This window comes from Pezoporus wallicus, unplaced genomic scaffold (genome assembly GCF_028554395.1).
Source record: "Pezoporus wallicus isolate ANWC-B61680 ecotype Strahan unplaced genomic scaffold, APGP_CSIRO_Pwel_v1 contig_2721, whole genome shotgun sequence".
NCBI lineage: Eukaryota > Metazoa > Chordata > Aves > Psittaciformes > Psittacidae > Pezoporus > Pezoporus wallicus.
Window position 1 is genome coordinate 779,279 of NW_026642515.1, and position 21,510 is coordinate 800,788.

Below are 21,510 nucleotides of genomic sequence, written 5' to 3' on the forward strand. Positions count from 1 at the left end.
GCTGCAAAGAAAAAGCACTGGAGAAGAAACCAATGCAAAAAATCCCAGATAAAACATATACAAAAAACACAAACCATACAAAAGATCTGTTCCAGAACATTTACAACCTCCACAGCTTACAATTCGAATGCACAGTAAATGGAAATGTACAAAGATACCATATATGCCACTAACACTTAAAAACTGTACCTGAAAATCCTGGCCTTATTTTTTCTGGAAAAAATAGCAGAAAATATGAAACTATACACTATTTTTAGGATTCAGATGGCTAAAAATGTGAGTTCATGCAGTCACATAATATTATATCATGCTTTTTTATGAAAACACTGTTTTTTCATGTTAAATGAAAATCCTCTTTGTCAAGAGACATATAAAGCAATCTTTATGGTAAGCACTACATGCACAATTGCATCAAAAATTAAATTACCCTAGTGAACACTCATGTTTTGAATCTTTTTCCGCCAATTCTAATTCTGCTAGAGCACTATTTACATAATACAGAGTTTTTTAAATTTCTTTTGACAAAACTACACTGACACTTTTTTTTTTCTATGCCCCTGTCAAGGTTATCAAAGGTCTTTTTCAACAAAGGAGAGAGTGACAACAGCCCAACTCTCAGCCTTTTGAAATCAGTGGAAAAATTTCCATGGACAAAGCAATTGTGCATCTAACTCAGCTCACTAAATAGACAACCAAAAAAAAATGCAAGGAGGTATTCACAAACATGCTCTCACGCACACAACAGAGAAGTGGAGAATAAAGCCAGAAGTTGTGGAAGGGAGGTTTTCTTTTGGTAACTCACTGGGTTGTCAAAACACTGAATGCCACATTTAACTAAGCTACAAATACAAAGATATAATTCCAATTCTTTAAATTGACAACACAGAAACATAGAATAGTTAGGGTTGGAAAGCACCTTAAAATCATCTAGTTCCAATCCCCCTGCCATTGGCAGGGACACCTTGTACTAAATCATGTCGCCCACCAGGAAAGATTACTAATTCTGTATTTTACAGGGACAAAACATCTTTAACTTTCATCCCATCATCAACTAACTCACATAGAAGTAGTGAGCACCCTCTGTTCCTTTATAAGGGGTTCAAAAACCTTTTCCAGACTTTTAGGAATGGCACATGAGCTACAACAGTTCAGCAGTCCTTCAGCACACTGAGTCTCTCTGCCACCAGTCTCGTGGAAAGAGCTCCAGCCTTTCAATTTTCTTTTAGGTAGCTAGCTAAAGATTTGTAATTATATGAACTGTCTATACTTTTAGAATATTATATACCTTTTTCTACATGATACATAATATATAATAACAAATAATATGTAATACATATAAGCTTACATATATACACACACACGTATATAAACCACACACATACACAGACAGAGCAGTGCTCCACTTGCTTATCTACCAGGATTTACTACTTCTAACACATCTGATTAGGGAATAACGCTATCAACAACTAGTGCTAGACTTACAGGATACTAATTCCTCAAAAAGTAAAACAGGGAAAAAATGACCTAACATGACTGAGCAGCCACCATTTAGCCTAAAACTTATTACAAATTGCCAAGGCTTTATTGTAACTCCACTCTAAACTGCCCACCAAGCAAAATACTGAACTTGCTTATAAAAGGGAGTAATAGTTAAGAAATAGGGACACACAATTCAATAATTCTATATATGTTAGTAAAATGTTTGGATCTGTTTTCTAGTCCAGCTTAGTCCATCCTTTTGTAAACTCAGAAAATTCATATTTTATAGGTTTTTTTGCCAAATACTGCACAATACAGCATGGAGCTTTAATATAATACCAATTAAAACAATTACTTTATCAAAAATGGATCAGCATAATTCCTCCATTTTGACACTATACTACTAATGGACAGCAAATTTACTGATGATAAGTTCTAGAGAAAGAATGAAAAATAACTTTGTGAACAAGCTGACACTACTTTGGAGCAACTTGGTGTGCTGTGATCCAGGGGGTCCAGCTCCCACAGCTCATACTGAAGGTGAGGAAAGGGAGCAACTGGAATAAACCCTGTTCTAGCCATAGCCAGGTAGCATATGACTCCTTGAGAATCACAGCCAACTGGAGTAAATTAAAGTAGACCTCAGGCTACCTTAGACAGGGCTGGGCCAAGTCAGGAAAGGAGAAACATGCAGCTGTAATTAGGACAGAGTTCAAGGAATACACACTCTCTTAACAAAAAACTTTTTTCTTCTCAATTTAGTCAAGCATTAATAGTTTTACAAAGACCTTTGCAGTGCACCTCCTGTCCTTGCCACCTCTGCAGCCACAGATACAAATACTAGCAAGTCTAGGAGGGAAGAAGCATGAATGCAAGGGCATATTACCTCTGTCGTGTTATTTGCATTTATACTCCACTCAGGATCTCTGGATCCTAGAAGAAGCTGCCAGATAATAAAAAAACATCTGCAATGTCTCTGAAGACAAGCATCTCAGCAAGCCGAGACAAATCGGTGACAACCACAAACTGTTGCTCTGCAGTTCTACAAAATTTTAAACATAAAACTGAACCCAAACTGGAACAACACACAAAAATATTGCTTCAATGCCCTTTTTCCACTTCTGTAATTTTTTTGCTGCATAAAACCAACCTGCAGTTGGTAAGAAAAGTAGTTAATACTATTTACAGATTCAGCCTAATATTAAAGAACACAAAGACACTGGAGAACTTTTCAAGTATGAAAGATGAAAACTGCCTAATAAGAAGCCACTACGCATTCAGGCCCTTCAATAGCCTGAGACCAAATTCCAATTTGGCTATGAAAGACATGAGTCCACTTTGAGGAACTTCCTGAAAGCAGAGGGCTCTTCTAGAAATCCTGAGTTTTCTAAAACCTTTCCAAAATCATGGGATTTAGCTTTGGGAAGTGAATTCATAAAATCTTTTAAAAATGAGAAGGGACACTAGAGGCAACAGTATCATGGAGATGTCAAAAATCAGATGTATAAAATTAAGCCAACAAACTTAAAAACTAAATCTGCAGAAAATCTGTCTATGGCCACTGGCATTTATTTTTTTTAAGGGGAGAGGGGTCAGGAAGTTGGCAAAGCTGGTGGTGGGGCTTGTTTGCTTTTTTTTTTTTGCTATGCTTCTATTTTGTGTGTTTAAGTCAACTCCTGTTCTTTCAGGTTAAATATTTTTGCCTGAACCCTGAACACACTTTCAGTCTTCAAGGTCCTGTCAGATTTTCTAACAAAGAAGTGTATGAGAGTATCTTGTAGAAGGACATATATCTGATAAAAACAACTTTAATTAAAATATGAAGTAGCTGTTTCACACCGCAGTGCTCATTTCCCCTAACATCACTTGCTCCTTCTGCTCTATTACCATCATTCACAGAGACAAGACACAGAGAGACTGCCAAAATACTGCAGTTACCTGTAGTAGGGATTGTAAAAAGCTACATCTATTAGTCCCTAACTCCAAAAACTTCATCAAAATAAGAAACAAAGCAGGGGGAAGGGGCGGTGGGGGGAGGAGTGGTAGGAAATACAATTTCTTACATGGAAAGACTTGAAGACCAGACCCTCCCAAGGGGGTTAGGCTGGCAGAACCAAGAACTGCACTCTGCTCATTTCCATACTATTCCAAGCCTTTGGCTAGCAGACCAATCTTACCAGCTTTCAGTCTCTTCGTCATCTTCAGAAGACTGTTTCATATCACATATTCTGGATATCTGCTGGATGCCACCCTGGCTCAGTTTAAAGCTGTCTTGGAAAGGGCAACATTCTGCCAAGCAAATAGCTCCAGGGACAGCCAACATGAAGCAGAGAGACAATCCAACATGAAGAGCAGAAACAATTATAAGAATTCAGAGAGTGTACTGTGGTTTGGTGCAGGGGAGGAATAAGCTAACAAAGGCTGCAAAGTCCCAAGGTTAAGTCCTCTCTGCGTGGTGGCTCTCAAAAAAAACACAGCAGAACAATAACCCTCAGAGAGAGCTGCCTGAAGACCACTGCTGATCAACCTCCCAAGTAAGAGCATCCATACAGGAGCATAAAAGTATATGCTGTTCAAGATGTGCTAACAAAATTAGTTGATTTGCTTCACATAGTGAAAAAAAGGAATCTATGCACAAGCTTCTAGCCATGGAAGAAACTGCTGCTGAAAGTTTTTTTTTCTATTGCATTTTTGTCAGGGCAAGGTATATGGTGTCATCTGCTTGCTGGGAAACTTCCATCTCTCTCTCTCTTACCAGGCTAGTTAAAAAACAAACAAAAGAAGGTGAGGGAAGACTAAGAAGGTTGTTTAGATTAACTTAGTTCTCTGTCCTTATTACCCAGGGAGGAAATAACAGAACAAGAAGAATTACTCAAGAAAGACAAAAGAGAACTTGCAAAGCAGGATTTCAGGGAGGACACACAGCAGAAAAAAAAAAAAAAAAAACAAAAAACCAAACATGAAGTTTAATAGGGATACTCAAAAACTCTGGCCAGGAGTTAAAGAAAGCCAGTCTTGATATTTTCCCTAGGCACATGAATATGAGAAGATAGTGGAAGACTGTATACCTAATGCCCCACCCATGCATAACCTCCCTGAGCTTGGGCACCAGATGATTGCCTGAGTGCCTGTAGCTGCCCAAAGTCAAAGCTTCCAGCATTTCCTAGCATCAAGTCTCCTAACATGGTATGAAAAAGCATTTTAAAAAAAGACTGAGGAGCATATGTACTCTACACATAGACACACAGAAGTTAGGAAAAAATTAAAGTAGCTTAACTAAATACAAAAGTGACCCTGGCTAGATGTCAGGGAAAACTTTCTAGCTAGAAGAGTAACAAAGGACTGCAGCTGAGCTCCTGTGAGGCTCCTTTAGTGGAGATTTTCAGAGATCAGACCAAAAGAATGTGTAAAGAATGAAGCACGTTTGTGACCATCCCATCTTGTTATGTAACTATAAGTTGACTATATATCCTATTCATCTAATTCCCTTCTATCATTGTTGCTCTACAGAAGCAAACCTAGCTATTGACAAATGCTGACTTTACCTTTGGGGGAGGGGGGGTGGAATTAATCAAAAATCCTAACACTTGCTTTAATTCTGAGTTTCCTCACAGAAATATGCAGGGCTACTGGTTTTAGAAGTCAGTAGGGTTCATGCTTTTGAGTTCCTCACTGCAACCATGACAACAGAAAGTTTAAATTATTTAAAATTAAAGCAAGAAAGAAATTCCAAGACCTTGCATTGACAAAAACACCAACGTGAAATCCACTGCAAGACTCAGACTGTAGCATTGCATATTTGAAGCTTTCCAGAGAAATCAGAGACCCTTGAAGATGCCGATGTAAGCTGAACTACCACCACCACAACCTGCGCAGGCTTCTAGCCAACAGCAAATGAAAGTTAATGCAACTAAATCCTCTTACTGCAACCCATACTAAACTGAATTACTCAGTAATTGCTATTCATGCATGTTGATAGCTAACACAGCTAAACACTTACAAGCTTGATCATTTGCCCAAACCTTTACACAGAAACTTGTAAGAATCAGCAGAGCCCACAAATACTGCATTCAAGTGACTTAGATTCTGTAGTCACAGAACTTGATTTTAGTAGGGTAACATACCTATCTGAACCACAGAACGTTCAGCTCTATATCACTATATAAATGACTCTGTGACAGACAAACCTTTTAAATTGCAGTTTTAATATGTACCTATGTGAAGAATTACAGTATTGTTTAGGGGCAAACATTTATTTGTGTTAGCAGCAGCTGTTCCTTAAAACTGTTAAATCCACCTTTAATTATCTGGGATTGTTTGATTATTAAAAATACAAACTGAACAGTATAAAATATTTCGATGTTTCTGGCACTGAGTAAGAAAATGCCAACTTGTAATGCTAAGATGCTGCTTCCCAGTTTCAGCTCTCATGGGTCTAGCTCTCATACACCACGCATCATAAAGGCAACTCGATATAGGTGATACTGTTAAACCGATATTTACTCTGTAACTGGTACTTCAGGACTTGAGACAGTTTTTCAGAATTACCCAAGTGCCAAGCACAATTTGTAGAAAAGACTTTTGAAAGATTCTTTTTTAATCATCAGAATATTTCTGAAAACTGTATCAAGCCTGTATCCTCTCAGCACAATTCCAATCCTGCCTACAATTACATGATACAATCACCATTGACATTGACAGGATCTTCCTCACCAAGATCAGATTCTTCCAATTTCTCCTTTTTCATAAGCAGCATTTTTTTTCTGGTTTGATTTGAATTTTGTTTGCTTTGATACATTATTGCTTAGAAGACATTCGAGTTAATCAAAGAAAGGATAGTTTGAGGTTTTTTCTGTTGTAGCAGGATGTCTGTGACCTGACTACTTGTCAGGTGTGTAACTTGGTCCAGTCAGCGTATAATCACTGACTTGACTTAGTTTAGCGTAATCCACTGTCACTGAAACATATAACTGCCAGTTGAAGCAGGATCCCAAACCTAGAACAAACCTTTGTTCAAGATAAAAAATCATTTCAAGCAGATCCAGCCTTCTGTCTACATGAAGTAGATTAAGGGGAGGAAAAAAAAAAAAAAAAATCACAAAAATCATCTAGTTCACCAGGGTTCAAACAAGCCTGTTATTTCATGTATTTTTTTCTTCTCTAATCCTTAGCATAGACAGATATATATACCTGAAAGTTAAAGCACCTCAAATATATATATATATATGTTTCAATATACATGTTTCCAACACTGTCCAGAGAACTTGTGGCTGCCCTTGGCAGTGTTCAAGGCCAGGCTGGTTGGGGCTTTAAGCAACCTGGTCTAGTGGAAGGTGTCCCTGCCCACAGCAGGCAGTTGGAACTGGATGATCTTTACAGTCTCTTCTAACCCAAAGCAGTCTATGAACACTTCTTTTTCCCAGAAGTGAGTTGCCGTCCTGGGTTCAGCAATAGCAGTCATTTTTCTCCTTCTCAGTAGCTGTTGCAGTGCTGTGGTTTTGACTTTCAGCCTGGGAACAACACTGATAACACTGATGTTTTCAGTTCTTCCTAAGTAAATGACTGCTACAGCTGAACCCAGGACAGTAGCCTATATAACATGAGCACTAGCACAACATGTAGACAAACAGATTACAGGGGGGTTGTATTTTTTTTCCGCATGAAAGCACATCCAGTTAGTCAGAAAGACAATTTCTGCATGCAGAGAAAATCCTGAGGTTGGGGGTCTGATGGGCTGGCAGGGGCTGATGGATTGATTAAATTTGTTTCATAAACTGTGGGTTCTGTGTTTTTATAAGGTCAGTACTTACAGTGAGATTAGCTGCTAGCCTTTGGCAGACGAGCTACCTTTGCAGCTTTTTGTCAGAGATGCTTAAAATCTCCAGGCTTGCCTAGAAACCTCCTTCAATTTACACCGCTCCTGGAATTACAGTGTACCTCCCTCACAGCCTATTCCAGGCAAAGGCAGCTGAGCTGCTAATGCTAACCTACTATCATTCTCACTGAAAAAAAAGGTTAAGCTAGGGAAGTACAAAATTATTTCTATCACCCTAACCTGCTTCCATGCTGGTTTACGTTCACAATTTTTATTTTTTATTTTTTATGAAACAGGGCACCCTTACTCAAAATCATGACAGCCATGCAAGAACTGGATACACATCACTCCAGAGCTACCCATAATATGAACTTATAATTTGGGGCAGACACATGGTGCAGTTTACTCACAGCAGAATTCTGCAAATTTATATGACCAGAGAAACAACCCCAGACTTAATCAGCTATTTTACTATTTGAGACAATACTTCCTGAACTGATAACTTGGCCTCTTTTCTCCTCCATCCCAACCTGCATTCCTCCCACATTTGTGGATCTGCTCACCGGTATACTGCTGCAGCCCTGGGCTGAGATCTCTCTGGGGCAGAGGCTGTTAGCAGAGTACTTTGATGTTTTATGGGTGTGCTCAAGTGCTACTACAACTAAACAAATGTATGGATCTACAAAAGCTTCAGCCCAAACTTTATGCAGGAGGAAACGGCTGTACCGTTGAAAATAACCTGAAGTCCACATGTATCGTGAATGCTGGAGCATAAACTAAGAGAGTTAAAGGCATTGTTTAATTAAATGTTCAGTTCCTTCTTTCAGATTGAAAATGAGCAGTGCTTCTGACAGAGAGCAAGGCTTCCTTTGTGTGCACTTAAAACAATCACTACTGCAATTTCCTTTAAATCATTCTTCTGTTTCCCCCTGATTCAGACTTCAAGAGCTAAGAAGAATCATGCTTTTCCCTGCATTATGATTTTTTTTTTTCCTTTTTGCAAGCTTGTGGTGAATAGAAAAAAGGCTGCAACAGGTCGGTCTGGTTTCCTGTTCCCCCATAACTGTTCCTAACCAATTAAAAATCAAGCACATTTCTATGCAGAGTCAACTTCATAGCAAATACCTGATTCTTAAGCATGCTGTACCCTACATTAGCTTCTGTAATTTACTGCCTGAGTACATTTTTTCACTTAATTTTTTGTACACTCAGAAATCAATGTTCAAAATTCAATTACACTACTTTTCTACAGTTAAAGTGATTTTCCTTATCTCATATTCCTTCTGTATGCAGGAAAAGGAATATGAATCAAAGCAAGCTTGAGAAAATAGGTAATAAGCAGCAGCCTGATAGATGTTCTTCTTACAGATAATAATACTAAGTCTATCTGCTCTATGTGGTAAGATTTCTATAGGAAAAAAAAGCATATTAAGATAAAGAACCTTAATCCACTGCAGGCAAAGGCAGAAGAAACTTTGTGCAATTTCAAAAGAGCTACATCAATCCACTGACAGAAAGCATCCAAAAATCTAGCCGTTTTGAATTATCATCAAGACAATGCACATGGTAGGATTAAACAATACTGAAGAGAATTCCACTTACCCCTTTAATTTTGGAGTTTCTTTTGGTACATTATTTGCTAATGAAAATTTCTGCATTCATATTCTTGGACAGAGAGTTCTAAAAGCACACTACATGTACATCACATGCAGCAACAGAAGTATTTCTGTATACTCATACAGAAATATGAGTATGTATGAGGTATACATTCTGTATCCCCATATATTTCTGTATACACTCATGGACACAGAGTAAAATTAAAAAAAAAACAAACAAGAAAATTGAAAATGTCATGGGCTTAGATACATGACATTCTAAGCAACAAGCAAAAAAAAAAGTAAAAAAATAAAAGAAATAAAAAGCTGGGCTCAATTCATTTTCAGTGAACTCAATGCAAGTGGTTTAATTCCCTCCCAGTCAAACCTTCCCACCAACAAAGTATGCCAAGCCAGAAACACTTTTTCCTGCAGGACTTCTGCCTTCTTCTGGAGTTTCTGAATGCTACAGTAAAATTTTTGAGCTCTTACACAAATACGAACAAGACAAATCATGTAAAAAAAAGATTTACAGCAAAAGATACAAAGTATTAAGAAACTTCTTTGCTTCTGAGATTTTATATATTTCTCTCCCCAAACATCTTAATTTCACCAAGACCCCTCCAACTTCCATACAGACACACACACAAGAAAATAAACCTATTATTTTTCTGACCACTTATGCTGACTTTTGTTCACCTGTTCAAAAAGCAGCAGACATCATAAACAAACATGGTTGTCATTGCAGCTTGTTTTTAAATGAAGACTCCAGGGGGCAGTTCACAAAACCTGCTTTTACAACCAATCTTTTTTCAGGAAAGTAGGAAAAAAACAGATCTAAGATCATGGAATAAAGATTCAGTCACGAAAGCAACAAACACAGCTTTCATGCTTTAACCAGTCAGACTCGAGACCTGAAAGCTGATGAAAAGCCAAGCCAAGGATGACTAAGAAAAAGTTGAACTTCTATTTAAAAGTTAGAAAATTTATGCATTTATTTTATTTGAACAACATCTAACATCTTCTTACAAGATCTACCACATTTTCTTTTCAGTTTCATCATTAATTAATTTACCCTGCTAGCAGAAAAATCGGGTCCAATTTGGATCCTCTTTAAGTTGGTGCCAAAGCACACCAAAACACCTACTGTCTGCACTGAAATTGAAACTGCATCCATAATTTCAAGTATTCCCAAATCAGAGAAAGGCTCTGGTAACTCACTATTGCTTTCACAAGAAAAACAAAAGTTAGTTACCAAATGGCTGCCTTAGAAAGAAAATTGGCTTTTGCAGGAGTAGCCCAGGGTCACTGGAGGAACAGCTGAAGGAATCAGAAGGCCAACATAATGTTCTTAATAATAAATCTCATTCATATCAGTTTGAAGCACTGGGAGAGCAGAGAATACCCCACGTTTTTGTAGAACACAGTTTGTAGAGGTGTTTTTAAAGGCACTATAATTTGTCACACTAATTTGGCACTATAATTTTGTTCACAGAAGAACAAAAGACTATTCAAAATAATCCAGTATAAATGTGGAACCTTTGAAGGACACCAAAAGCTCTTGTGTGGGGTATTCCAATATTTTGTGTGGGGTATTCCAATCAAGTATGACTGGAATTGCAGGCTTTAGAACCTGCAATGTTCCAGGTGAAGAACTTACATGCTGAAAAGAGAACTGAAGTGTTCAGCCAACTTAACTGTTATACACATAAGGAAAAGGAATATAGGCAGATGATTGGGAACATTTAGGTCCTGTTGAGGGACTTTGAGAGAAAAACAGAATGGGGGAAGGGTATGGCTGAAGAATTTGACATCACTTCAGAACTGAGGTAAGATATTTGACCTTTTGAACTTAAGGGCTTTATTTCATCCTGAAAATATTATTAAAAAATAACCTTTAAGCCCACTCCCTCCTCCCCTAACTGAAGCAGCAAATGCAAATTAAACCTGAAAAGCTGAGCGCAAGTCAGGACATTCACACACCTCTTCAAAAGATTCCACTGCAATGTCTTGTGGCTTTTTCCCCTTCTTTCACAGAGGAAACAGTGATAGGAGAAAAGTTTTTTCAAGTGTAACCATGCTGTCAATTTGCATTATTTTGTTTATTTGCCCAGGGCCTTTTTCTCCCGATAACCATTGCTGAGCTAAAGCTACCTCTCTCCAATGACCCCTTCTGAAGACTCCCAGTTTCTGAATCTCTTCTGAAGGGAGATCTAGACAGTGCTCTCAGAATCATTTTCTGCATGGTCTCCAATATAAACATCTTGGTTTCAGTCATCCAAGCCAGCCTTCAACATTACCCAGAAACACATGCACCTTCAAAGCACCCCAATATGTATCACCCACCCCTTACAGTCATGCTATGACAATCAGAATTATGATTGTCTGAGACTCAGCTTTATTTTGGTTTACTGAAGAAACAAACCAACCATACAGACAAAATATTATCTGCCAGCATCAAGCAGACTTCAAAGGACCCTCAAAGAGGAGGTCTGGGTGGTATGCAACACAGCACAGATATGGCAAACTGCACCACTCAATCCAGGATGCAACAGGCTCCCTGCACTCCCCCATACTGTCTTCGCAGGGAGTAAAGACACAGCCACCAAAAACTACAGGAAATGAGAATCTGACAGTTCCTCAGCATGACTAAAACCTGAAAAAGCATTCCAGTCCATTTGCTCAACTGCCTTTTGGTCTTCAAGTATTAAAACATGTGCTTACCTACATGAGTAGCCATGACAAATTTTACCACTAATTACGTAGGCAAACTGCCATTTTCTGCCTTGCAAATACTTCTCATGCAATTAAGATATAAAAGATCCTCCTTTTCCATTACTAAAAGGCATTCTGTCTCACATAGCCAAAGAATTTATCCCTCAGTCCATTCAGTACTCATTTTCCTGAGAACTCAGGGAAGATAGTGAAGTGTTCAGCCACATATTACCAAACTGGCTCACTCAACCACATACAAGTTTTATACACATACCCAAACCTGCAAGAACTACAGGAATACAAAATGTTTTCTTGTGTGGCTTACAAAGGAACATTTGTAACCCTGCAAAGACTAAAGGTAAATACTGACAAATAAGTAAGTTCATGAAGCATACAAAATATAGCCTACTTCTTCCACATGACCAACTATCCATTACTGTAACGGCATTCTTGTGTATTTTAAATGCACATGGAAGGAGCAGTTGCATTTCACAGAATGTAAAGGATCCTCCTTATTAAACATAAGTAATACAAATACCTGATAGGAGAGAGGGTTTGCCAATTGTATGCACTTCCTTATTTCGCACCAAGACAAAATAAAAAAAATTACCACGGGTGATGACAAACAAGGATGTGTTTAAAAGGAATCCTTACAAACTACTGAGACTTCTAACAACAAAGCTTTAATGTAACACCCCTGGTATTATAGGTTAATGATGCATTCAGCTCACTAGACTTCCATGAAGAATGATGAAAAAGTCCCTGCATGGCTATTTTAAATTTAAGGTCACAAACCAAGCTATACAGCCTTCTATCAGAGACAAAAAAGCACATTTTCCACTTGGCAAAACAGGCAGGTACCCTGCTTCATGCTGCAGCAAAACCAAAGAATTAGAGCTCTCATTTTCTTCATTTTCTACTGTTTCTGTTGGTTTTCCACTTCTAAATAACAGCATTGCTTGACCCCAAGTCCCCTTGACCTTAGTGCCTACAGTGTTCAACCATCTCCAACACAAGATGTAAAGGAAAAAAAGGGAACAAAAGCACAATCAGTACTGAACAATCTTCATTATAAAGTATGAAACTGAATTGGCATATAGCAAGCATAAGATGTGATCGAAAAAGGCAGTATATAAAATATGTACTAAAATTGCAGTTTGCAAAATTCTACCCAGGTATTGATACATGATTATTCACTTGCAAAGATCTCATTTTTGAGTAAAATGCAACTAATTCATCTACTCTATCATTACAAAAATAAGAAAAATAAGTTTAAATAAAACAAAAAAAAACAAAACAAACCACTGACAAGAACAGAAAAGGAGAATGCCTTTTCTACCAAAAATATGGATATTAGTAATGATGCAACATGACCAATACATAATTTCTCATTTGCTCATACATGTTCAGCACCACCTTGGCAACAGATTTTACAGTATGAGGTGAGAAAACCTACAGCTTTTAATTAAATTCTCTTTCTGAAGCACCATTCAAATTATTCAGTCACTTCTAGAGTTCACTGCATATCATGTGGTAATTTTTAGCAGTTTTCTTTCTTGAGAGGAAGGGTTCCAATTCTGCAGTTGAATTTTGGTTTAGAACTTCAGTAAACTAAAATGAATAAAGTATCAAGAAATGGTATGTAACTGTACTAAATACACTAGTATTATAAATGCTCAATCCAAGTTACAGAAATCCAAAAGCATTTAATAAAAAGCCTGCCCCACACAGCTTACATTTGCCCTGGTTATATTAAGAAATGATTGCTCATTGAAACCAGCAAAACAGTTCCCTCTGACAATATTATTGCTTAAACCTCAGATTGACTAAGGGGTAACTTCATTTAACAATTGATAAATTTCCTTCTTGCTGTCATTCTGGTTTCATTAATTTTTTTAAGGGCACCTAGGGAAAATGAAGTGCCTCAGTGCTCATTTATTTTATGGTTATTCCCTGGGGTATTTAAAATTGTTGGTCTCATCTGTAAAGATACTGCTGAGATTAGTAATCTATTTCAAATATGTGACAGTAATTTTGAGAAGTAGCTAACAGCAAGGTTTGTGAGCCCTTTTATTTTTTTCCCTTCTTTTTCAATTAGAACAATGGTCCACATGCACCATCTTGTTCTTAGTCTGCAATTCAATGACTATGCCCATAATAGAAATATAAGAAAGAACAGCATCTTTCTAATAGTAAAGTGTTATGGAGTATCATTCATTTACATTTTTGTTTAAAAGACTTTTTTATTGCTTTTGCTACAAAAAAGATCTTAGATGTACTGCATCTATGACGTTAAAGAAAACATGCTCTTACTTACACTTAAAGTTTGACCATATTTTCTAGTTTCCTTGCTGCTGTTTAAAATATGTACACTTTTCTAAATACTGTTCTCAATATTAAAAAAGCAGCTGCATTTCAAGATTATGTCCTTTTAATCAATTCACTTTTTTATTAATTATTCTTTTCAAAGCAATACTCTGAATAGCTAGAAGAATCTGCCCTTAGTGTATCTATAGGAAAGAACACGATTTCATATGCTTGAGCCTTTGTATCACAGTTTAGTCATTACTGTAGATGATAAGTAAATAACCATAGATGGAAAGCAACTGCAATTTACCATTAAAAAGATTTTTAGGATTTCTGAAATAATGCACCTGCATGATTAAGAAATTTCTCACCAGAAGATGCTTTCCTTTTTAAAAAATGGAGAAGTATAAAACAGCAGAAATCCCTATCACAAAGAATACATTCCAAAGTCACACAGCAAATGACTACTAATTTGACTTTTAATGCTCAGTCTCAATTAGAATAATTAACACAATGTAAGATCTTTGTATTCATAGCGCTCTTCCCTGCTGACATGTGCATTCATTAAGCATTTCACCAGGGAAAAAGATAGGAGCCTACTGTTGCCATATTGACCTCCCGGAGTCCCTAGAGCTAAAACAACTTGACCCAAAAGTGCATCTCACATTTTCTGTACATACTAAGTTTTGAAGGCATGATGCCTGGAACATTTTGAACTGCTTATATTATTAAAAAAAAAAAAAATTAAACCCACAAAAAAAATAAAACAAAAACAAAACCACAAACTTCACTGGGGAGTGAAAAAAAGAAGAGTAACACCAGAATGATCCCCAGAAATTGCTATAAAAATGGTATGTCTACCTATTTCTATATATTTTACTAAATCATAGTCAACTATTCCATAACTTTCTTAACAACATGTATCACATTCTGATGAATCCACTCATGTCTTTTATATATTAAGTCATTATTCATTCCTGGCTCTGATGTCAACTTGGTGCACAACCTTGGAAAAGTCACTCAACCTCTTTGCACCTCAGTTTCCCCACCAGGATGAGAGAAAAGCAATCATTTCCTTTCCCTAACAAGCTCTATGAAATACACAAGGAAGAGACAAATTATCTCTAAATTGCAATAAAAGTCTTAGTCATGCGCCACCTCTGCTCATTGTTTTAATCTAAAGTACAACTTAAAGCCCACCGTAGTACCAATAATGTGTTAATAAAAACTGTAATTCAAAAAGTCATATTTTGCTGCATATAGCTGCTATCAAGCATAGAAAGCCAGAAATAACTACTGTACAAACTAAGCAATGCATCTTCAAAACTCTACCTTAGTTCAGAAATAGGTTTTCTACCTCACACCTTTATTTCAGAATCACGGAAGAAATGAAGTTGCCTAGGACTCCTAGAGTCAGACAGCTCAGTCTTACACACTTCAAAGCAAATAAAACAAAATCCACTAATGCCAAGTAAATACACAGATGGTAAACAGCTATTAATTTGCAGGTTTTACTTTTAGCAGACCAGCATCTGTTTGGCAAAAAAAAAGAAGGGAATGAATCTCCTTGCATAACCACTTAAAAGCTCTTCTCTTGCAATAGTTCAAAATTTGTGACACAGTACCAAAACCATAAGTTTCCTCTGTAGCTGCGACACAAATTAAGAGTGAAAATAAAAGAGAGATCACACCCAGAATCTGAAGTTCTAAGGAAATCTTTGTTTTAAAATAAAACACATAAGAACATTTATAATCTACACCTCAGTGTCAAAGCTGAAATTCTATAAAAGCAAATATGAGACTGTACATTCATAGATGTGTACATGAAAACGAAAGAATCAAAGCAAAACATCTATAGTTCAAGGTTAAAGTGCCAAATGACAGAAGATGACAAAATTTAAGTTCTTTTTTACTAAGAAATAATCATGTAACTTCAGTGGAAACCTGTAGGATAAAAACAACAGACATGCTCCCTGAGCAGTTTGAAACGGCATAAGGACTCAGTTGAAAGAGTTAGTTCTGCCCTCTTCCAGCAGTGAAGTGTTTCAGGGCACTAATCTCGCTGAAGACTAACCCAGCAAAAGGAAAATCTGTGGTTAGCCTTCAGCTGGACACAAGCTGCTCTTCACACGCAGCTGCACAAACACTTGTGCAAGTACAAAGGCAAGGGGAGAAAGCAATAGCGAAAGCCACTGACTAGGGGAGAGGTATGCAGTTCTCTGTAGGTTTTCAAAGGCTCCTGGAGCTACAGCACTGGGCTGTGGATTCGCATTATACAAGTTGAATCTTAAAAAAAAAACACACAGCAAAACGCCAAAAACAAAAACCCACCAGCAACAGGCTGCTATAAAAGGCGACATCCTCCTTTGCTTAAGTTTCTTGCAATGCAGTTTCACTGCCCAAAAATGTTAACTGCTACTTTTCTGCCAGGTCCTCACACTGTTCCAACCAACTCTGACTGCTCCATGGTTACAGTCAAGACAGAGAAGGAGCAAGTGGAAGGGGTGAAATACTTTGCATCATATCACATTCATATCACACTAAGAATGGCAGGAAACCACACCCTCATTTTAAACTAGACAGCTCCCAACACCGTAAGTCACACATTATTAAGAAGTTACATCTTCAGACACTTTCTCATGGGACATTAATTTTTATTAGACACTGCAGAAACCCATCACCTTTCAGGGTTTGGATTCATGAAGCTAATTATAGAACTATCTTTGCAGATTATTCCTTTAATATACTTCTGCGATTGCACATTTTCAGGCAACAAAAGCATATATACATGCATAACACACCTACCCACATCATACACAAAGGTACATTTTTCAGAAGTGTCTCAACTTAGACTTCAAAGACCCTACATAGTCACTAAGTTCCAGTGTTAGGATGATTTTTTTACTCCTCTGTTAAGCGCGGATTTATGAGCCTATTTGCAGGCAGTTGCTTTAGCAGAGCTGGCCGATTCTCAATACATGTAGAGAGCTGGTAGTGCCACAGATTAAAATGATACTGTTAAACAGTCGCTATTCCCCCTTTGGGCTTTCCCTTCCCCAGTTTTTTCACCAAACTTTAATCATTCAAACTGAAACATACAGGCATACAGATTTTTATTCTTCAAATGTCTTGGGTAGAACAGATCAGACTTTCCAAAAATTAAGTTTAGAAGAACTGTGGGTTGGTTCTTTTTTTTTTTCCTGAACCAACACTGAAACCATGTTCTTATATTGCTAATAAATTCAAGTACCAAGCTGTCTGAGACATGTTGTCATCAGGCTTAATCAAACAGGAATAATTTAAGGGCCTTTAGAAAAACGTCCCGTTTCTCACATCCTCTGTTAGGGCTCACTTAGCGTTTGGCAGATGACTACTTCGAAGAGTCTATCCCTACCCGGCGCGCTGCAACAGCGCAAGACCTCTTCCCACCGAGCAGGCGACAGGGCACAGGCCTACAGAAGAGGCTGGACCTCTACCTCCTCCACTCGGCAGGGCAGCAGCCCTGAGGACCCCGGGGCCGGGGGGGAGGCACCCGCAGCCCGGGCAGGCAAACAGCGCCAAGAGGGAAGTCTCGGCGGGGAGCAGCAGCCGGAGGCAAAACGACTCAGCGCGGGTGCGCAACAGCCCGTGTACACAGCCGCCTTTCTGTACAACAGCCTCCTTTCTCTCTTTTCTCTTTCTACTTTGGTAGCATGTACAGGAAAACACGAGTCAGTCCCGACTGCTGAGGAGTGTTCGGCACCTGCTCACTTGAGTACCTCACAGCAAAGCTTCCAAAGCCAGCACCGGTACGCGTCTTGCTCGCTCATCCGTCCCATGCGCTACCGGCAACCAAAGTTACAAAATTATTTCTTCGCCTCTCGCAGGACCCCGAAAACCGTTTTTCCTACCGCCGCTCCCTTCCTGGATACCTCAAGGCGCGGCGCGGAGTCTGGCCCCGGAGCTCTCCCTCAGCGCACCCCGCAGCCCCGCCGGCCTCCCTTTACCTTGATGCCCTGCTGCTGGGTGGTCAGGGTCAGCTTGGACTCATCCAAGAGCAAAACTTCGCAGTAAAAATCCTCCGGGACCGCGCAGAAACAGCCCATGTCTGCTGCGATGTCCGGGGACGAAGCGGGGAGGCGGGAAAAAGCCCGAGCTACGGCGGAGGAGGCGGCTGAGGCGAAGCCGGGGTTGGGCCGTGCCCGGCTCCGCGCCCCACCGCAGTGGCCGGAGACCGGCACGGCTACGGCAAAGCGCCCAGCCCCAAGGGGCGGCCTTCCGCCGCCATCCCGCGGAACAGCCTGGACGGGGTTTGCCGGGTGCTCCCTCTGAAGAAAGAGGAAGAAAAAGACCGGCTGCTTTTCAGGAAGAAGTCCAGGGTACAGCCTTTGCCAGCGGCTGGCTGTCACGCTGCCCCGGGGAGGTACCGCACCGCCTCCCGCCCCGTCCGCGCAGGTTTCCGCGCCTCCTCTTTGTGTAGGGAAGGAAAGTGGCCGGGGGATCCGTCTCTGCCGCCGCGGCCGGTGGTGGACAGGATGTGCTTGTGTCACTGCCCGGCGATGGCGGTGCCTGCGACCGCGGTCCCCATTACTGCAGCGGGAGGGCGGCTGTGTCCTGCGGGCGCAGGGCTGCTGTGCCGCGGGTGCCCGCGGCCATGCAGGGACAGCGACAGCAGCCGTTCGCCTCCTCCCTTCGTGGAGAAGAGGAAGAATGGGTGTAGCCACCTAGCCTCCTGCTGTCCGCCGTGCAAGGCTCCCTCAGGGTGCAGGACGGAGGCCTGCAGACGGCACGTGCCAGGCTGAAAGGTAGCTGCCGCCAGTGGGCTGGCTGCTTCAGCCCGCTCCGCCCCGGCACCAGCAGCGACCAGCGCTGCCGCACGTCACGGTACACCACTGGCACACCCGGAGACCAGCCGCTTTGCCCCCGTGCTGGCTGCCGGCAGCAGGGCGCTTGTCCTACCCACGGCTACCCATCCCCGACTCTTCTCGCCGCCGGGTCGCGCCGCCGCGGCAGCACTGACCCCTGCTGGGCCGCCGGCGGGAGCCTCGGGGCTCACTGTCCAGGACGGGGAGCCGTGTCCGCGGAGGGGCGGGGTTTGCCTTCTCACTCCGCGCGGAGGGGCTTCAGGAGACCCTCGTGGGTGTCCGGAAAAGACCGACTTTACAAGTACTCGTGGCAGGAAAATATTTTCTCCGGTATGCTGTTAAATACCGGGCCTGCTACAGGTATATTTAATTTAAAACCCTACAGCCCTGCAGTATTAAAAAAAAAAAGACATAAAAGAACTTTCAACTGCTTTTGCAGTTGCCGTCTATAGTTCTGGAGCACACACACACCAGCTCACCTTCGTGTTCTACTTGTTGCACACGCCTATTATTTTTCCCCCTCGGGCAGAAAATGAAACCCTGATCCCACAAGTGCCTCTGCAGTTGCGTGAGTCTGCATGCATGAGACGTCCTGTTGAGGATCATACAAAATTTGCATGTGCAAATTTAAGAATGTGCATAAGTGTTTTTAAGATTGTTTACTTGCTCACATTGCATAAGAGAAGGGCACAAGGAGATTTATCACTTGACAAACAGTACTAGGTATGTACCTAAGTGGCACAAAGAATGATACGTCTGCTTTTAAATCCCTGTCCTAAATAAAACCTTCCTACTCCCAGAAAATACCACTCCCATTTTTTCGTTTGGTGTAGGTAGTGTTTAAACTTGTTCACTGTGTTCTGTATCCATCCTGTAAGCTGCAAAACCAGTGTTGCATGAGCACTGTGAAGATCAGAACAAAAAGTATTTTAATATATATACTAATAAAATACAGACTTCTGAACAACTTACAGAATATGAAACATTGCAAAATATTATAAATTCAAGTTCCTAACCTTGTTTCTTGGTCAATACATACCCATTGAGAATGTCATCCAGACAGCACAAGAAATTCAGATAAATTTATTTTTGGTTTTCTGAACATATTTTTCAAATAGAGCTCTTGAATTCTTCTGACAGTGGACAGTTTTTTAGAGAACAGATGGTTCCCATTTCCCTCTTGTTAGATCCATATATCATGCACATCATGACATAAATTACCCCCCTCTGTCAGTTAAAGTCATTATATATGTATAAATCACTTATTAATCAAGGGAGAGGGAGGACTCAGTGAACTTAAAACCTTCAATTATAATTTCAGAATGGCTCACAGAGCTACATTACAGTCCCACACCTGAGCAGTTTAAATCAAGACTGGGTTTGGGTGTAAGCAGCCCAAGTGAACTCTTTCATGTATTCTATTTCTGAAGATCTTAAAGATCTGTTTCATGCTACTGCACACTAGCTGATTGGTCCAAGGGGCATATAGAAAATACACAGTCATGTTCAGCTGATGCCAATGTTTGGAGCACAGAGCCATTAACATAGGAAATTGTCTCCTGATCAGCTGCTGCCTGGTTAGGAGATAACAACCAACTAGCTGTTCGATTCAGCAGCAGTACCAGAATATACTATTTGAGGTAAAAACGTAGAAGGGGGTTCTGGACTGAAGAAGTGAGAAAATTAGTCAAGGGAGTGGGGGAAGAAGGGGTAGGATTTATACTAGGAACTAATATGAGCCCTGAGAAGCTCAGGAAAGCGAAACAACATTTGAGCTCCATGCTCCATAGCACCAGCCCTGCCTCAGTATTTTGTGTATCAGGCCAGCTCACAACTGGTGAGAAACATAAGATACTATTTTTTTTTCCAGATCTGTCAGGAAACTGAGCTCCTTTTTACTTCTCTTTACAAGGAAAAACACAGGCAAGCACCGCAAAGGAAAAGTTGCTGACATAAGCTCTCATCACAGAAACATTATGGGCATGTTTAATTCAGGCATGTAAGTACAGGACCAGGGCATAAAGGCATTTTTGTCCATTGCCTGTTTGATGAGGTATTCAGCACAATTCACTGCAGCCATTATGATTCAGTACACTTTCATTAAAACGGTCAGTTTTAGCTGAAATCAAGTCTCTTCACTGAGGTCATACAAACAACACACTGAGCACCACAAGGATTTTGCATATGAAGTGACCTGCATCCATATTGTGACACATCAGCAATGATACTAACTGCCCAAAGGAAATGGGTTAGCATATCTGGTTTCTCACTAATTTTTTTGGCAGTTTTGCTCATGTTTGCTGACAGTAGCTGAATATATAGTAAGAGGCATGATAACCTATTTTAGCCATTATCACTCATACTTACCAATGTGTAGAGATGCAATTTCTGTATCTTATCCATGTGGGCTTCCAGGGGATAAGTGAAAAGTTAAAGCTACAGAGCAACCTCTTCATCATCCTCCTCATGTGAAGACAAACTTCCTGGTGAGCAGAGAAAAGCAATGAGGTCTAATGAAAGAAGTTTGAAGTGAAAACAGAAAGCAACAGCACATACTCTCTGGGCTAAATGTACAACCCTGAATGACTCTTCCACTAAAGAAAAAATTCTTACCGAGGGTACTGTCCAGTGTGTTTGCAGGAAAAATAAGGTACAACTCCTGCAGCAGCACTGCACTGCTCTGGTTTGACACCCGCTCACTTGTCCATTTATCATTGACCCCAGATGCTTGTAGTCCTTCCAGAGAAGTTCTCCA

At 40.0% G+C, this 21,510-nt stretch overlaps 1 protein-coding gene across 5 annotated transcripts in view; it reads right to left on the reverse strand.

Annotated features, from left to right (window-relative positions):
- EPB41L4A (erythrocyte membrane protein band 4.1 like 4A) overlaps window positions 1–18,187 on the reverse strand; it is a 121,945-nt gene extending 103,758 nt beyond the window's left edge. For all 5 annotated transcript variants that reach the window (XM_057430856.1, XM_057430854.1, XM_057430853.1 and 2 more), the window contains exon 1: window positions 17,898–18,187. In XM_057430856.1, coding sequence (XP_057286839.1) covers window positions 17,898–17,996 — 99 coding nt within the window. In that variant the 5' untranslated portion in view covers window positions 17,997–18,187. The remainder of the gene's footprint in view (window positions 1–17,897) is intronic.
- Window positions 18,188–21,510: the final 3,323 nt, after the last annotated feature.